Genomic DNA, 19,279 nt, shown 5'->3' with positions numbered 1-19,279 from the left:
CAAAAACAAGAATGATATGCTTTGAAACCCCATATTTGTGATGTTGTCAGCATGTGGCTGATATTTCAACAGCTTGGAGTTAAAACAAATGCATGTACAAATCAAAAGAACATCCTATTTCAACAATAGTCACATTATTAGTGTTGCCATCTATAATGGTGATATCTGGGGTATTTGGAATATTACAGAAAGTGATATTGTTGGTGTTTTCGTCATTGAACCAGTCCATTTGTACAGTGTGGTGTTTGTATAGACACACACACACACACACACACACAGAGGGCCATGTGTGTGTGTGATTGATTAAAAAACTGGAACTATTACAACACTATTGTATCTTTTCCATTCCACAATATCCACAGTAGTCTGAGGTCTTACAAGTATATACAGACCGGATGAGTCAGTAGGACAATGCAGTATAAACCAAAATGAGATTTGGTGAAAGATTTAGTACAAAATCAAACATACCTACCTCTAGGATACCTCTAGGATATGTTGTCTGGGATGATTCCTTTCTATGGGCCTCCTTCACTCAGCAAAACGCCTATTGCATTAGGCTAACCAGAACAAATATTTGTGTGCTGAGGCATCTGTAATATTTTATTTGTATGATACATTAATTAATGTTGTGAGATGGGACTCGCATGTTCTGTTCTGTTTTAAATATGTGTAATGACCTTTAATGTTTAATGACCGTTATTGAACGGGAACGAGACTAATGCTTTTGCGTATGATTCATCAAATGCCAGGCGCGCGCAATAGCCAACCAGACTAAATATTTCCCAAGCCTTCGAAGGACTGAATTCCAACGACGTTTTTTCCCCTAGCAATGGCAATTGAGATGGATAATAGATGTAATCGGCGTGAAGTCACACCCGAACCTGTTTGATTTGTTTGACAGATTGTCTGTTCTCTACAACTTGTGCCAACCACCTGTAATGGTATCTGACGGGACAGCAAGTGGAACAGTAAGCGCTCATTGGTCCTCCGGGGGGATAGGGTGTGACGAAGACTCCGGATTGGCTACAGAGCTACACTGCGTTTACCTGGGAATAGATCGTCGGTGCGTTCCCTGGAGAAGGGAGACTTTAATTTGCATCGGATGAACAGAGGAAATACGCAACAGAATGTCTTCAGTTTCATCGCAGTTTCTCGACAGATGAACAGAGCGGGAAAAGTAGTGCGGATCCGCGAGAAAGTGGTAAGTTGCACACACCGATGAGGCTTGCAGGCGCGCGAAATTCCCTGCCTCGCGACCTATCTCTCGTTTGAGTCTTCCTATGTACTGTTTACAGTAAATAGTGGCCTTAGCTCTCTTCGCAGTTGTTCCGAGGTCATTTTAGAGGACTTTTAATTGTTCTGTGTAGTTAGTTTGGTGATTGGATAATTGATGTGTCATTTGTTGGAGCAATATTGATGTGTTTCTCCCGTCGCTCGTTCTTTAGATATGCTTTTTAAAGACAATCCTTTGGGAATTTAAACTTTTGTATAAAGTCTGTTGTCAGGTGATATGTCAGCAATGTTTGCTAAAAAGATGACGTCTCTTTCTTTCAGAGATTGGAATGTGTAATAGCACTAATGTAGGGATGATATCAAGGCATTAATTCTGGGATATTTGCATAATTTGCATCCCTAAAACACTATTAGGTTTAGAGGCATGGAGCAGTTTCAGCAACTGTATTTGTTCAGTGCTCAATATTGGATCTGCGAGTGTGTGTGTGTGAGTGACGCTGGGATGGTTCAGATATAACCAGTTTTAAAAGCTCAGTTAGCACAGCGTGCTCCCCAGATGTTTGTCATTCCTATGTGACTGGATAGAGGGATGGTGCCTGACTCACATACCTGAAGGAGACGCCCGACACAAGCCTGGAACAGACAATGCCGTCACAACACATGCCAATCTCCCAGTGTGTGTGTGTGTGTGTGTGCGTGCGTGCGTGCGTGCGCAGGTGCTCTACCAAAATGAATAGACATTTACGCACACAGACACACACAGATCAGATGAAGCACGTTCCTATGAGCAGGGAAGCACACACACACACACACACACACACACAGATCAGATGAAGCACGTTCCTATGAGCAGGGAAGCACACACACACACACACACACACACACACACACACAGATCAGTGGAAGCACGTTCCAATGAGCAGGGAAGCACATACACACACACACACAAACACACTTAAAGCCACAATGTACTTGTCTGTCATGTTCATACTGTCTCACACATTCACAAATACTCATGCCTAGCTTCCAAGCACAGGCAAACACACACACACACACACATACACACAGACACTTAAAGCCACAAGCAAGACATGTACTTGTCTGTCATGTTCATACTGTCTCACACATTCACAGATAGTTATGCCTAGCTTCTAAGCACACACACACACACACACACACACACACACACACACACACACAAACACACATACACACACACAAACACACACACACACACAGTGGCACAGTGGGCCTCTTTCCCAATATTTGTTGTTTGCCTTCGGACCACATGACTTTTAAATCATTACACGCGCTTGACTTGTAAGATGTTGCAACACCTGATTGTACACATTTTTAACATACAGACGGGAATTTACTGAATATGTTTCAATTCATGACTCTTTTCAGTGTTACATCCAGGCAGTATAATTTACTGAATATGTTTCAATTCATGACTTCAATATTCAGGCAGTATTTCCTCATATCTGCTGTGGGGAGGCCATACAGCTAGATAACTGAAAGTCTTTACATACGTCGCACTGACCTTCGAGGTGAAGTTGTGTTGAAGTTGTAAGTATGTGTGTGTGCGTGTGTGCGTACGTGCATGCGTGTGTGTGTGTGTGTGTGTGTGTGTGTGTGGTGTGCGTGCGTGCGTGCGTGTGTGTGTGTGTGTGTGTGTGTGTGTGTGTGTGTGTGTGTGTGTCCGTGTGTGTGGTGTGTGTGCACCTGATCTATCTGCTCTGATTACTATCCGTGTTGCTGCTGTGAGCCCAGCAGGCTGTGTGGTTAGAGCTGCAGGCTGTGTGGTTGGAGCTGCAGGCTGCAGGCTGTGTGGTTAGAGCTGCAGGCTGTGTGGTTGGAGCTGCAGGCTGTGTGGTTGGAGCTGCAGGCTGCAGGCTGAATGGTTGGAGCTGCAGGCTGTGTGGTTAGAGCTGCAGGCTGTGTGGTTGGAGCTGCAGGCTGCAGGCTGTATGGTTGGAGCTGCAGGCTGTATGGTTGGAGCTGCAGGCTGTAGGCTGTGTGGTTAGAGCTGCAGGCTGTATGGTTGGAGCTGCAGTCAGTAATTAAAGCTCATTGAGGCTCGGACTGCGCTGCCCGGCGCCAGTCAGCCAGAGTTCCTGTTTCCCTCGGCCGCGCTTTGCTGTGCTGTGCCGTGCTGTGCCGTGCCGTTAGCTGTGCCTTGCCGTGCAGTGCCGTGCCATGCGGTGTGCTGTGCTGTGCTGTGCAGTATTGCTGTGCCGTGCTGTGCTTGGCTGTGCTTGGCTGCACCTCAGTGTTTATATACTGTAAATAATTAACATGGGATGGAGGCTGGCATGGCATGGGGATGGAGGCTGGCATGGCATGGGGATGGAGGCTGGCATGGCATGGGATGGAGGCTGGCATGGGATGGAGGCTGGCATGGGGAGGCCGCATTCCTCTCCTAGCTGCTGCTGAGGCCTCAGAGCCCGAGCTCATGCCCCCCCCCCCACCTGTTCTACACCCCACGTGATCACTCATTCCTGGTGGTGGTGGTGGGTGGAGGGGTCACACACACACACACACACACACATATAAGGTTACCTGTTCAGCCCCCTCCATTTCCATTCCCCAGGGTCTGGTCTCTTTGTCCCTGTGTCATGTGACCACTAACACCACCTGTGTCATGTGACCACTAAACACCACCTGTGTCATGTGACCACTAAACACCACCTGTGTCATGTGACCACTAAACACCACCTGTGTCATGTGACCACTAACACCACCTGTGTCATGTGACCACTAAACACCACCTGTGTCATGTGACCACTAACACCACCTGTGTCATGTGAACACTGACCACTAACACCACCTGTGTCATGTGACCACTAACACCACCTGTGTCATGTGACCACTAACACCACCTGTGTCATGTGATCTGATATGAGAGATTTTAACAGAAAAATTACATTACATAACATACTAGAGTTCAATTTTGATTGATGTATTACCATGACGATATCCAAACAGCAATGCTGACACAGCGACTCAGCTGAATGAGCTTGAATTGAATTGAGTTGAATTGAATTGAGTTGAATTTAGTTGAGTTGAGTTTAATTGAATTGAGTTGAATTAGCTTGAATTGTGAATTGAGTTGAATTAGCTTGAATTGAGTTGAATTAGCTGGAATTGAGTTAAATTGAGTTGTCTTGCATTAGCTTAAATTGCGTTGAGCTGGGAGGGTGGGAGTGATCAGCAAAGCAAAGGGGAAAATTGGAGTGGAACTGGAAAAACAGCATTCCACAGCGGATCCACCGTGTTCCTGGCGAGGACTCTCCACACTCGCCCAGCAGGTTCCACACGGAGGAACCCGACTCCAGACCGTATGCGGGCCAGGCCCCAGACGGATCTGACCTACTCTGGACCGCATGCGGGCCAGGCCCCAGACGTTATGGCTGCCGATGGAGTTCTTGGCTCAGCTGAGTTAATGGCTATTGCAAGTGTAAGGCATAGAGTCTTCCCTGAGTGTGTGGGTTAAGGCCTGAGTGTGTGGGTTAAGGCCGGAGGAGACCTCTGGGGATTTGTTCTGCACACAGTGTGTGCACGGTGCCAATGACGACCTCCGGCCACACGGCCATGCTGTGCTGCACCAGGATGTTGTGTCTGTGTGGACTGTGCTGTATTGCCCGTGCCTGGGCCTATCTAACCTCTTCAGCGCTGGTGCAGAAACAGGGTGGTTATTTGTGAGAGAGGCACGGCCTTGGTGATGGACAGGATGAGCAATGTTGAGCGTGTCACTTTGTGACAATGCAGTAATTAGCATAGCTCACTACTGACGGCAACAACAACAACAACAGCAACACATGACCTTCATACAGCACTCTTAACCTAGGCACCCGAAGCGGAAGAGGGGGCAGTCCTCAGTACAACCACCACCAGTCACAGGTGTGTGTGGAACTAACCAATACAGTTCTGTGATAAAGTGTTAGGCCTGTTTGAAACAAAGCTATTAAAGCTTGCAGGGTGTGTCTGTGCGATCCGCTTTGTTAGATTGCAGTTTCAGTCATTAGCAGAACTTTCCACTGACACCAGTAGCTGTGATAGTGGTGCTTTGTGATCATGTATGGGTGTGTGTGTGCTGGGTGGAGTGTGAGTGTGTGTGTCTTTGTGTCTGGCGTTGTGTGAATGGTGTGCATCTTTGAGCTGAGATGAGCAGATGAGCTTTGTCTTGGAGTCAGATAGCCGATAGTTGGCATTCATCAGGGCCACATCAGGGCCACATCAGGTCTGGGGTCTGTGGCTTCAGGTTGCGTTAGTCAGTGGAACATGGGCTGTTTACACTCCAGTAGAACATGGGCTGTTTACACTCCAGTAGAACATGGGCTGTCTGTACTCCAGTAGAACATGGGCTGTTTACACTCCAGTAGAACATGGGCTGTCTGTACTCCAGTAGAACATGGGCTGTTTACACTCCAGTAGAACATGGGCTGTTTACACTCCAGTAGAACATGGGCTGCCTGTACTCCAGTAGAACATGGGCTGATTACACTCCAGTAGAACATGGGCTGTTTACACTCCAGTAGAACATGGGCTGATTACACTCCAGTAGAACATGGGCTGACCTGTTCATGAGTGTACCTGTAAGGGAGTGTTCCTTTGGTGATGTGTGTGTGTGTGTTGCTAGGGAGTCTACCTGAATGGAAAAGTGCCTTTGGTGATGTGTGTGTTTGTATTAATGTTAGGGAGTCTACCTGTATGGAAAAGTGCCTTTGGTGATGTGTGTGTGTGTGTGTGTGTGTGTGTGTTTGTTTGTTTGTTTGTTTGTTAGTGTTAGGGAGTCTACCTGTGTGGGAGTGTGCCTTTGGTGATGTGTGTGTGTGTGTTAGAGAGTACACCATCATTGAGTGTATAAGTATAAGTATATATACTCTTTTGATCCCATGAGGGAAATTCTGTCTCTGCATTTATCCCAATCCGTGAATTAGTGAAACACACACAGCACACAGTGAACACACAGTGAGGTGAAGCACACACTAATCCCGGTAGCAGTGAGCTGCCTGCAACAACTGGCCTTTCGAGGGGAGCAGTGAGGGGTTAGGTGCCTTGCTCAAGGGCACTTCAGCCGCACCTACTGGTCGGGGTTCAAACCGGCAACCCTCCGGTTACAGGTCCGAAGTGCTAACCAGTAGGCCACGGCTGCCCACTGTGTGTATGTGAGAGTGAGTGTACATGTTGTGTGTGACAGTGTTATTGTTAATTACTGAGTGTGTGTGTATGTATGAGTGTGTGTAAGTGTGCCTGTTAGCTAGTGTGTGGTTAAGTGTGTGTGTGTGCCTATTTGAGTGTATGTGGTGTCTGTGTGTGTGTGTGTGTGTGCCTGTTAGCTAGTGTGTGGTTAAGTGTGTGTGTGTGTGCCTGTTTGAGTGTGTGTGTGTGTGTGTGTGTGTGTATGGATTAAGTGAAAGCTGGCTGGGTGCCCATGGGTTTAATCCTGAGCTGGCAGTCCCCATGAACACAGGGCAGTACAGGGCGGTCCAGCAGAAGATTTAGCTCTGGAGGTGAGAGCCGGGGGGGTGTGGGGGGTGCTCTTAAAGCGATGGTTCGGAGTAATTTCACCCTAGGGTCCTTTGCACCATGACCCCGAGCCAAACACCCTCCCAGAACCTGTTCTCCCTTGGTCCAGCCCTGGTCGAGTAGCTCTGTCAGAAACTAATGACTTTCTGCAGGCGTAATGGAACCTACTTTTATCTCGTAAATGACCCCACTAATAATGCCCTGAATGGTACGAAACTTACAAAACAGGATGTTCTTTACCCATAAACGAGGCATTGAAAAGTTTGTAAGTACACCAGGAGTTTATTTAAACACTTGCCTGATGGATGCTACTATCTGCTACTATCTACCGCTGCGTCTACGTTACTTCCGTGATTTGGGAAAAGCCCGTAAAAGTCCTGGCAGGAAGCATGCATAAGGATGTAAATCCAGGAATGCACTAATATTTTGTTCGTAGTACCAGTTTGCAACAATTATTAGTTAACACTAAGTTGTAAACACTTCGAAAAAAAATATATTAAAAACTGGATATACCAAAAAACGTTGATGTAATCGCTTCCTGCCAGGACTTTTACAGGCTTTTCCCAAATCATGGAAGTAACGTTGACGCAGCGGTATAGTAGCAGATAGTAACAGGTTCTGGGAGGGTGTTTGGCTCGGGGTCATGGTGCAAAGGACCCTAGGGTGAAATAACTCTGAACCATCGCTTTAAGGCTCCCGACACACACAGAGACAACAGGGGAAGATCACGCGGTAACAGAGTTACTCTCCCACTAGATTTGTTGGTGCCACTCAACAATTACTGAAATTAAATTTAGCAAATCACTTACTGCTTGGTGAAATTAAATCTTTATATGATTTTAAAGCAAAAAAGTGCTCGGCAATGGAGTTACATAAAAATTAACATCACTTTTTTTTACCATACAAACTATCAATTTGTCTCTTTTCATGTGTATGTAAGTGTGTGTGTGTGTGTGTGTGTGTGTGTGTGTGTGTGTGTGAGAGTACTGTGTGAGTGTCACCATTCCCTACCAGCAACCCTTCACTCAACACCACCATCTACAAGCCGATGGGTGCACAGTCACTAGATGTACTGGGTGCACAGTCACTAGATGTACTGGGTGCACAGTCACTAGATGTACTCGTACCATTTCATCTGTTTCATGGCCCCCCATGGACAGAATGTCATGGAACTTGGCATGCCCCCAGAGGCCTTCAGCGTGACCATACACATCAAATATGGCGCTGTTCAGAACATCTCAGCACAAGATATAGAAAGAAATCTGTGATTTTGCTGTTACTCTGTTAAAGTTCAGTGAGTTCAATGATGTTGTAAGTAGCATCTTTTTAAGGAAGCAGGTGTTGATGTTTTCTCTTCCTTGTTTCTGATGCTGTGTTCTGAGTCTATCATCACATCCACTCCCTCTCTTTGGCTTGATTTGCAGTAGTGTCACAGACCTAGTGCATGAGTACATCTTGTCTGCAGCATTTCCATTGTACACCTCTGAATTACATGTGTGCTTTCTCTCCAGGTCTTGTCAACTGATTGTCCCTGTGCTGCCTCCTGATTGGCCCTGTGCTGTGGGCCCTGCCTCCTGATTGGTCGTCTGTAGGATTCCACCAATCACGGCTCCCATTCTGGGCCATGTCTAAGAGTGACACCTGGCCAGGTGGTGTTGCCATGGAAACGGTCATCTCAAAGGACAGCGCTGGGAGCTATGACAGTGTAATCAGCATGGACTCTAATCATGTGAGTGGAGAGAGAATGAGAGTGTGTGTGTGTGTGTGTGTGTGAGATAGAGTGTGTGTGTGTGAGAGAGAGAGAGAGAGAGTGTGTGTGTGTGAGAGAGAGAGAGAGTGTGTGTGTGTGAGAGAGAGAGAGAGAGTGTGTGTGTGTGAGAGAGAGAGAGTTTGTGCACAGGGGTGTGTGTCACCTCAAACTAACAAAGAGCTCACTATTACCTAAGTGACTCATTAAAACAGTTGCTTCATGACTCAAAGCTGTTTCAAACATCAGCACCTCTCCCTGTACCTGTCACCCAGTGACCTACAACCCAGTTCCTTTGGCCATTTCAGTCCTTATAGGCAAGTTCCATCCGGCCATCTTGGTAACGCACTTTGGGCAGTTATCGGCGACCATCTTGGTAACGCACTTTGGGCAGTTATCGGCGGCCATCTTGGTAACGCACTTTGGGCAGTTATCGGCGGCCATCTTGGTAACGCACTTTGGGCAGTTATCGGGCAGCTATTTTCCTATTCAAGTGAATGGGAAGGCATATGTAAGGGTTACTTACATTGCAGGAAGGGGAGAGATATGTGTAGACAACATTCTATTGGCGTTACAGACTAACCCCAAGCATTTCTATGGAGGATTCTTTTAGTGCTGTGTCTCATTAGAAAGTCTCTGTTCCACCCCACATTCACATTCCTGTCCAAGTGCATCATCGTCCAGTCCGCTTCACGTCCACCCTCTCTAGTTCTTCATCGTGCATCGTCCTGTCCGCTCTGGTCAGTGTGAGCTGCCCACACCACACCCTCCTCCACTGCAGCATGCCATCCTCACTTTCACTTGTTTAGCGCAGATTAAGGTCATGCCACACACTGATTTTGCCAAGTTGTTGATCTGAAACAGGATCATGCAAACCACACTTCTGATTACACAACTACGTGCTTTAATGAATAAACACTGGTACCTCATAGAATGTCTATAACATAGCCTAGGTGGTCGCTTAACTCACAAAAAGTAAGCAGATAGAAAGAACTGCGCCAAATCTAGCCTACAACAACTGGCCAGACAGCTTTATCGCGGGGGGAAGCCGCACTGTGCTTTATGATTGTTTGCCTTCTGATGGTATCTTGCTAATTCACTGAACTGCATTAGGTGACACAAATGGTATTGCCTTTATCTTATAACTCCTTGTCTGGCGACTACCAGGCCTATGGTTTTAAAAGTCAAATGTTCCTGACAAAGACATTCGAAAATTAAGAATGTTTATTGACTTGAAAAATACACTAATTTTTGCAAACTCCCTTCATTCAACCCTTTAGAATTTAGGTCTACTAGGCCTACAATAACGTCATCACCAAATACATCTTTTATTTTTAGTTGATCAACCACAAAGAGTAGCATAGGCCTACTGTGCACAGTGCACTGACGACTGTAGCAGCCCAACGTAACCAGTTGTTGTTGATGAGAGGCAACCCCTTCTTTCAGATAGCCTGGACAACATGTTACCTGGGTGTTGCCTACATTATTAATTAATGGTAGCCTACAATAGTTAATTGATTCGCGTAACATATTAGTTGGCTCAAAGAGTAGGGAATCAGGGTGGAGAGAGTCACACGTGTGTTGCTTTTGCGGGATCGAATCCAGTTTAATGCTAGTTTTCAAAACATACATTTTTTACATGTCTTTTGTCCGAGTGGCTGTAATGTAGCCGCTCATGGCGTATGAAAAGCGACTTCAAACCGCCTAAAACAACTTGTTTGTGAATGTCTGACAACTGCTGCAGAGCATGCATGCGCAAGGAAACCAGTAGGTGGAGAAACCAGAAGGCACACAACACCGGAACGATTTTAAGGCTATTTCGCATAGGCTACTCAATGGTGCTATTTCACACGCATTATAGCGACCCCCACTCACCGGGGGCTGTCAAAATTGCTCAAAAATTACGTTCGAATATCCCCTCTAAAATAAACACATGTATTCGACTATATTGGAATATCTAGGCTATATTATTTCGCATTATGTCAGTGATCGCATCATGTCATCTGTTTTAACTTTTTTGTATGGTTATTGCTTGACAGGGGGGATCCCAAGCAGCTTTCAGCCATAAGGCATTTCCTAATTCACCTGACACTGATATTCAAAATGTTGAAACTATTTCAGCATAGCCTATAAGCAGTTTAATTAAATGTAATGTTAGTTGTAAACAAACGGGCTACTTGGTGAGGCTTGGCCTCACAGATGCGCTCGTGCCTTAAATGGCCATACAAATCTTCACGATAGGCCTAACTGACCGCCCGATTCACGTTGGCTGGGGGGCAGGGGGGGCCATCAGACATTTGTTCCCAAGAGTCTATGAATTGTTAACCCGGCCCTGCCCCCAACGAACGCAACTTTCCACCTCTGAGACAGCTGAAAAGAAGTCTAGAGGACTCCTAACTCACTAGACCTACTTACTGTAGGCTGCGCAAACCACAAGCCTGCATTCGAGGCAGGCCTTCTGTTGAAGAATTTTATATAAATCCTGCGCTAACAGTAATCCTCCTACCCCCGCTACCACAGCTGTGGATAGTGTGGCATGCTCACGCTTTATGTCTCCTTCTTAACTATCTGCAATAGTTTTTTTTTTATGATAGTATGAAGTACTTTTTGTATAGGGTACTATCTTAATTGCTTTATACTCAATACTTGACCAATGGCTATTGCATCTGTCTATTGAAAGTGAATGTGGCATGTGATATACTGTGTAGGCTTCATAAAATAAAATAAACAGATTGCTAATGGCCTACAAGCTGATCTGGGGGGCGTTTCCCGTACAACTACGGAGGTTAGCCTTTTACTGGACAGGATGCATCGTTCAACTAACCAACATGTAAGTTACGACTGTTTCCCAAAACTGTCGTACTTACATAGTACTGTAAGTTTGGACCATGATAGTTTCCAAACTTCAGTAGTCTGGACTAAGGTGGTTAATGGCGTTTAGTAGCGTGAGCGGGCACCTGCACATACTTCTGTGGCGCATTGCGTTAAGGCGGCAGATGACAGCCGTTGCACAGCAGTTACCAGTCCCCTGTCCAAGTTGAATCTGGGTTAAGGCGTTGACAACAATATTGACATCGTTGTTTACCTAAGTTTATCTTTGTGCAGATCATATTATCAAAATCAGAATCAGCCTTCTTGGCTTGGTTTGCGTAAACTAACAAGGACCCCCCCCCTCCCCACGCATGAAAATCAAAGGCTACATATTCTCAGCTGACTTCGTCAAAAGTCGCACCACCTTATTATTATCTGCAAGTGTGTGACTTTTACTTACGTGCACATGGCTGCAAATTGACTTTTTTTAATTCATGTATTTTCTGCCTTGGGCATTTTAAAATATGGATGTATGGTGGTTAGAAGTGTAAATATCAATTAGAAACCTAAATATATTTATAATTATTAATTTGCAAACAAATAACTGGCGTCAGTGGCGTCTTTGACATGAAGATCCCTGGAACTATGCTTCTAGCATTCTACCACATGTCGAGAGGTGTAGTTGTAACTACACAACTTCGATAGTGGTTCGCGAGCGTTCGTTGCTACTATGGTTTTGGGAAACACTAAGCGTGGTGGAGCGATTCATTGGACTATGTAAGTTCCAAATATGAATGTAATTCTGCGGCATAAAGCAGATGTATTTGTTTATTGTACAGAAAATAAAAATGACATGTCAAGCAGTCAATTGACTACATTGCAGTCAAGAAGTAGGGCAAATTAATTCTACGAAACCAAAGCGTGGGTCATAGTTGTCTAAGCCTCTATTAAGTAGCCTGTTAAAAACGTTGCCAGATAGTATTAAATCGGCAACAACATTGTTTTCTGCAGAAGCCTACCCAAGGCTACATATTAATTCTGAACAGTTATTTCTCTACTGGCTCAATTATCACACCACTGTTTTGATTTGCGTAGTTGCGTTAACCCCAACACTGACAATAATGTAGACAGCAAATTCGATTTCGATTTTTTAGATTTACCACCGTGTAGTCAAGCCTTAAGCCATACCCAAGTAGCCTAAATCAGGTAATGTTTAATTATGCATGATTTATTTTGTTATTGAATTAGTAGGCTGGGATTACTCGGCAACAATTATGTTTAATGGTAGATACTGCTTTTTCAGAAGGGACCGCGGGCAGGCGATGTACAGTGGTAGAGCGACGCGCACAGTGGCTGAAAGTGGTACTAAAGCTTCACGCAGCTTCACGCCGCGTAATGCGCGAATGAAGTGGTCATTTGAAAGCGATGCCCACTGTACCTCTTTCACCAAGGCCCCCAACACACTTTTACAGTGAAGGGGGAACCTTACCAATGGTGATTATTCCCTGACTAGACAAATGTACTGTACCCTCCCACATTCAACATCCCAATGGCCTTTTCTACCCAACAACCCAAATACACTCTCCTCCATCAATACTCTAGCACCCTTTTCCAAACAACAACCCAAATATACCCTCCTCAACCAATACTCTAGCACCCTTTTCTACCCAAAAACCCAAATATACCCTCCTCAACCAATACTCTAGCACCCTTTTCCACCTAACAACCCAAATACACCCTCCTCAACCAATACTCTAGCACCCTTTTCTACCCAAAAACCCAAATATACCCTCCTCAATCAATACCTTAGTGCCCGGTCACCTGCCATGTTGGTTAGCTTCAGAGACCTCCAGGCCCCACTCTGCCCTGAATGCTTGGAGTGAGATATCAACAGGACATTGGCTCATTACTTAAGCCAGTGTGTTACCCTGTAGGGTGTCGGCCATTGGCTTTGTTGTGTCCAAGCCCAAAGTGAATTAGCCTTAATCTGCAGTGTCCGACACAAACACTGTCTGTAGCTTCACTGTCCGACACAAACACTGTCTGTAGCTTCACTGATAAACAGTCCCTCCTCTTTCTCTCACTCCCCCTCTCTCCCTCCCTCCTCTCTCCCTCTCTCACTCCCCCTCTCTCCCTCCCTCTCTCTCTCTCCCTCCCCCTCTCTCCTCCCTCCTCTCTCTCTCTCTCTCTCTCCCCTCTCTCTCTCCTCCTCTCTCATTCCCTCTTCTCTCTCATTCCCTCTCTCATTCCCTCTCTCTCCCCCTCTCTCCCTCCCTCCTCTCTCTCTCTCTCCTCTCTCTCTCTCCCCTTCTCTCTGCAGAGTGATGACAGTCTTATGTATTTTGCGCCTGACGTGAGAGCGAGTCTGATGTTTCTGGAAGAGACCATTGAGTCTCTGGAGTTGGAGGAGGACAGTGGCCTTTCCAATGACGAGCTTGACCCATACACGCCAACTCCCACACACACCGACAAGGTCACCATCTGTCTCCCTACACACACACGGATGGAAGGTAAGTTCACCTGCTACCTACTATCTGGTTAAGGTGTTGTTTTGCTAAAGGTAGAATACCTGCTATCTGGCTAATGTGTTGTTTTGCTAAAGGTAGAATACTTGCTAAAGGTAGAATACTTACGTGACAACAACGCTACATAGTGCTCTTACCATGACAACAACGCTACATAGTTCTCTTCCCCGTGACAACAACGCTACATAGTGGTCTTACCGTGACAACAATGCTACATAGTGCTCTTACTGTGACAATAACGCTACATAGCTGTGCGTTGGCAATGCCAGGCGTTCTATGTGTGTGTTGGCAATGTCTCCACTCACATTATTGTAAGTCAGTGTGGCTTCAAAAAGAGTTGTTATTTTATGGTGAAAGAACTCCATTGTGTTGCTTTAACAGTAAGTATGCATGGACGTCCTAACATGTAGACCTGCCAGCATGTGTGAAAATGAAGAAAGATAACATAGAAGATAAGCTTTGTCACTCCACAGAGACCACAGCTTAGGAAGCACTCCTTGAGATCAGCTAACCTTTAATGGCAAATAGATCCAAAGATGGCATTGAAACATTAGATTTCTGTAGCTCATAAACCCTGAGGTGTAACTCATAAACCCTGAGGCAAGATTACTCAGATTGTGTTAGCTGGCTCATAGGCTGCTCTGTAGAGTACTATTCGGTTCTGTGTAGCTCATAGACCCTGAGGTAAGGTCACTCAGATTGTGTTAGCTGGCTCTTAGGCGGCTTTGTAGAGTACTATTCAGTCCTTTTTCGCCAAATCTGAAGGGGCTGAGAATCCTTGGACTCTTTAAGTTATAGTAATAATTACTGAATGTTTTGTTGTCTTCCAGATGTGTCCAGATGCCATGACGATCCCAACCAGGTGATGGGTAAAAACCACAAGCCATCGATGAGCTACATGGTGCCCACACCTTTACTCCTGGCCAACGGCCCTAGCCTCCTGCGCTCGAGATTACCGTCGTCTTCAGCTGCGGACCACAAGCCAACACCCACGCCAACGCCCCCCACTACTGGCACGGCTGTCGCTAAACATGCCGGTCCGGAGGCTGTCGCCATGGATAAACTTATTACTGTGCCAGCTGCCGTCTCGACTAGTGGACACTCTGCTGCTGCTGACCCAGTTGAAATCGATATAAGTAAAGTCATGCCTGCTGGACTGGAGGTGACCTCTACTAAACTGATTACTGATGCATTCGAATTGCCAACGGATAAAGCCGTGGACTCACCTGAGCTGATAGGTGATGAGCGCACCACGGATGCAGCTGGGAGGCCTGTGAGCACACACACCAGTGATCCCGATCAACTGATCTCTGCTAATCTCGCGGGTGGCCCAACTACTCACCAGATGCCTGTAGAGGTGCCCACAGACACCACCCTCACAACTACCCCTGCCTGTGCCAGTGCAGTGGGTATCAGTGAGGATGCCACCAGCGCCACACCTGTGGAGGATGCCCCCAAAGCCCCTCAGGTTGCTGGGGTCGCCCCTCCTGGAGGGGGCATGGAGTTTATTCCGCCCCCCATGGCCTTCATGGATGAACCAGCGGAGGACAGTGACTCTGAGACGCCCGTGCCCTCAGACATTAACCTGGCAGACATCCCAGCTCCAGCTGTTCCGGCAGAGGACGCCCCAAATCCCGCTTTTCCAGCGTCTGATATTCCAGCTCCTGTGATTCCATCTCCAGATGTTTTGACCCAGGATGCTAATGACGCTAGTTTCTCAGCATCCGGCATTCGTCCTCCAGTTATGTCATCTCCAGATGTCCCTGCCCGGGTCACCTTTGATGCTATGCTCCCAGACATAGTCATTCCACCTCCAGAGATTGCAACACCCAACAGTCCAGATCCTCCTGATAATCCCATCCCAGTAATTCCCAGTCCAGACATCCCAGCTCTCGTTATTCCAACAATTGACATTCCAGCTCCTGATCCACCGAGCGCAGTCCCCCCTTCCCAGACTCCTCCAAACGAGAGCGAAACAGCGAACGGAGCGGCGGGCGGAGCAGGGGGCGTGGAAAGCGTTGGCCCCGCCTCCCAGAGAGGCCCGCTGTCCTACAGTGAACTGGAGAAGCTGCGGAAGAAGGCGTCCATGAAGAAGGCGCCGGGATCCGTCCCCGTGGTCCACATTCGCCGGCCGGCCTCCCCGGCCCACCCCGCCCCGGCCCAGTCGTCTCCCACCGCCGAGGGTCTGCCGCGGCCGCCACAGGAGTACTGCGACGCCAAGAGCCCGCCGACCGTCGCTCCCAAGCCCAAGAAACTGCCCTCCAACATCGTCCTAAATCCGCACCGGTTGGCCGACCCCGTGAGCGGTCCTCTCATCTCGCCTGACCGGGTTCTGATGGACCCGCAGAAGGTGCACATGGAGGCGCTGCGCAAACTGGGCCTGCTCAAGGGCGACGAGCCAGACTCCCGTGCCGCCTCCGGCCACTCCCTCTCGCCGAGGTCACGCAGGTCGTGGGCGCCACCCTCCGGTCCGCTGCCCACACCTGAGGTGACCGCTCAGCCGGCCCTGCCCTCCCTGAGGCCTCCTGCAGCAGACACACCCAGCCCCAAGCTCTCTCCTGCCCCCCAGAGGAAGACGGTGCAAGTGCGGCTGGCCCCTCGACAGGTGCCCTCTGGCTCTGACGAGGGTGGTCAGGGGGTAGCGGAGACGCCAGTGGGGGGCAATGAGGACGAGCAGGACGATCTGGACATACCAGATCATCTCCCGCCCAGCCCTCCCGCCGCACACGCACACACACACACACACACACACACATCCCCCAACAGCTCGGCGCCCCGTCCCCATGGCATCAGTGTTCAGATCAGCCCCCTCAGTAATGAAGAGGACCGCAGGGAGGCGCTCAGGAAACTGGGCCTACTTAAGGACTAGACAGTGTGTGTGTGTGTGTGTGTGTGTGTAGCTGGGGCTACTTAGGGACTAGAGTATGAATGTGTGTGTGTGTGTGTGTGTGTGTGTGTGTGTGTGTGTGTGTAGCTGGGGCTACTTAGGGACTAGAGTATGAATATGTGTGTGTGTGTGTGTGTGTGTGTAGCTGAATCAACACTGAACAACAAGAAGCATCCAGCCACGCTGGACCAGAACACATAGCAGCGTCCAGCTGCACCACACGGGACAATATGACTTTATATGGTACATGGTCCAGTACCGTGGCACAGTGACTGGATTACGTCACCAGCTAGAACCCAGACCCTGGACCGGTGGTCCCCAGCTAGAACCCAGACCCTGCTAGAACCCAGACCCTGGACCGCTGGTCCCCTGCTAGAACACAGACCCTGCTAGAACCCAGACCCTGGGCCGGTGGTCCCCTGCTAGAACACAGACCCTGCTAGAACACAGACCCTGGGCCGGTGGTCCCCAGCTAGGACCCAGACCCTGGGCCGGTGGTCCCCAGCTAGAACCCAGACCCTGCTAGAACCCAGACCCTGCTAGAACCCAGACCCTGGGCCGGTGGTCCCCTGCTAGAACCTAGACCCTGGACCGGTGGTCCCCAGCTAGAACCCAGACCCTGGGCCGGTGGTCCCCAGCTAGAACCCAGACCCTGCTAGAACCCAGACCCTGGACCGCTGGTCCCCTGCTAGAACACAGACCCTGCTAGAACCCAGACCCTGGGCCGGTGGTCCCCTGCTAGAACACAGACCCTGGGCAGGTGGTCCCCTGCTAGAACACAGACCCGGACCGGTGGTCCCCAGCTAGAACCCAGACCCTGGGCCGGTGGTCCCCTGCTAGAACACAGACCCTGCTAGAACCCAGACCCTGGGCCGGTGGTCCCCTGCTAGAACACAGACCCAGCAGGGGACTACCTGCCCAGGGTCTGTGTTCTAGCAGGGGACCACCGGCCCAGAGAACACAGACCCTGCTAGAACACAGACCCTGGGCCGGTGGTCCCCTGCATCCAGCCACACTGGGACGGGACCAGTTTAAACCCCTGATTCGGCCCAAAGAACTTGGACCAGTACTAGTCTTAGTTCATGTGAACTAAACTATCCACCCCAACTTGGACATGCCCTCTTATCTACATGGCCAAGAGAGAGGGGCAACAGTCTGCTGGACATACTGACCACACTGCAGTGGACTAGAGTTGCTTATGGGGCAACAGTCTGCTGGACATACTGACCACACTGCAGTGGACTAGAGTTGCTTATGGGGCAACAGTCTGCTGGACATACTGACCACACTGCAGTGGACTAGAGTTGCTTATGGGGAACTGTGATGGGGCCAATGGGGTGGGGAGGAGCAGGAGTCTTAATGCCCACCATGTTAATGCCCACAGCAGGAGTCTTAATGCCCACCATGTTAATGCCCAGAGCAGGAGTCTTAATGCCCACCATGTTAATGTCCAGAGCAGAGGTCTTGCGCCCAGCCATGGAGCAGGAGTCTTAATGCCCACCATGTTAATGCCCACAGCAGGAGTCTTAATGCCCACCATGTTAATGCCCAGAGCAGGAGTCTTAATGCCCACCATGTTAATGTCCAGAGCAGGAGTCTTAACGCCCGCCATGTTAATGTCGTGTCTTAATGCCCGCCATGTTAATATCCAGAGCAGGAGTTTGTAGCCGAACTGCTGAACTTTAACATGCTGAACATGGGGTCACTTAGAATACCCAGAAGGACCACATGCTAACCAGGCATGGGGTGACTTAGAATACCCAGAAGGACCGCATGCTAACCAGGCATGGGGTGACTTAGAATACCCAGAAGGACCGCATGCTAACCAGGCATGGGGTGACTTAGAATACCCAGAAGGACCGCATGCTAAACAGGCATGGGGTGACTAACCCCACAATGGGCAGACTCATGGGATGCTCTGAAAATGTATTAAAATATAACGAAATAAATGTAAATTTTGTTAAACTGGTATGCTATTGTACACTGAGGTTTTCTTTGCATGGGGATATGAAATGCTCTTTTTGTCAGGACTCCGATGTAACATAGACTGGCATTTTGGGGTTTGGTGTGTGTGTGTGTGTGTGTGTGTGTGTGTGTGTGTGTGTGTGTGTGTGTGTGTGTGTGTGTGTGTGTGTGTGTGTGTTCAGGCCTGTATGAGGACAGGTGTGTTAATGGGGTCCAAGCCTTTCTTCTGATCTCTGTGTTCTGCTCCTTGATAGGATCTTAATCTAGGGAGTGCAGGACTTGTCACTGGTCCATTCTGAGGTTCCATTCTGGTTCAGTCTGGTCTCAGGTGTGCACAGGTGTGTTCACTGGCTCAGAGTCAGGGCTCTGCATCATTGGTGTGTTCAGGTGTGCTCACCTGCCTGAGGAATGGAATGCAGCAGGTATTTCACCCCAGCGGCGCATCAGATAAAGATTATACAGGCATGACAGGTAGAGAATGCTGCTGCAGTGATTCACCTGTAATACGTACGCTGAAGCCCTGATATGCAACTCTCCAACCCTTTCTACAGGTGTGTTCATAGGGTGTGAGCTAGAACA

General features: G+C 48.3%; 1 protein-coding gene across 1 annotated transcript; it reads left to right on the top strand.

The window, feature by feature from the left end:
* Positions 1-1,052: 1,052 nt before the first annotated feature.
* Positions 1,053-16,791, top strand: LOC125293934 (proline-rich protein 36). Its single transcript, XM_048242187.1, has 4 exons — positions 1,053-1,201; positions 8,277-8,494; positions 13,644-13,833; positions 14,679-16,791. The coding sequence occupies exons 2-4, from the start codon at positions 8,390-8,392 to the stop codon at positions 16,715-16,717; spliced, it is 2,334 nt and encodes a 777-aa protein (XP_048098144.1). The 5' UTR covers positions 1,053-1,201; positions 8,277-8,389; the 3' UTR covers positions 16,718-16,791.
* The last annotated feature ends 2,488 nt before the right edge of the window (positions 16,792-19,279 follow it).

This window comes from Alosa alosa, chromosome 4 (assembly GCF_017589495.1).
Source record: "Alosa alosa isolate M-15738 ecotype Scorff River chromosome 4, AALO_Geno_1.1, whole genome shotgun sequence".
NCBI lineage: Eukaryota > Metazoa > Chordata > Actinopteri > Clupeiformes > Clupeidae > Alosa > Alosa alosa.
Note: the sequence above shows the minus strand (reverse complement) of the source record. Positions and strands in the feature narration are given on the sequence as shown.

What these genes read in the sequence shown, in the direction of transcription:
- LOC125293934 (XM_048242187.1), top strand. Translation starts at nt 8,390, where the DNA reads ATGTCTAAGAGTGACACCTGGCCAGGTGGTGTTGCCATGGAAACGGTC. An exon ending in TCAGCATGGACTCTAATCAT is followed by an intron (nt 8,495 to 13,643) that starts GTGAGTGGAGAG and finishes TTCTCTCTGCAG; the next exon opens with AGTGATGACAGTCTTATGTA. An exon ending in TACACACACACGGATGGAAG is followed by an intron (nt 13,834 to 14,678) that starts GTAAGTTCACCT and finishes GTTGTCTTCCAG; the next exon opens with ATGTGTCCAGATGCCATGAC.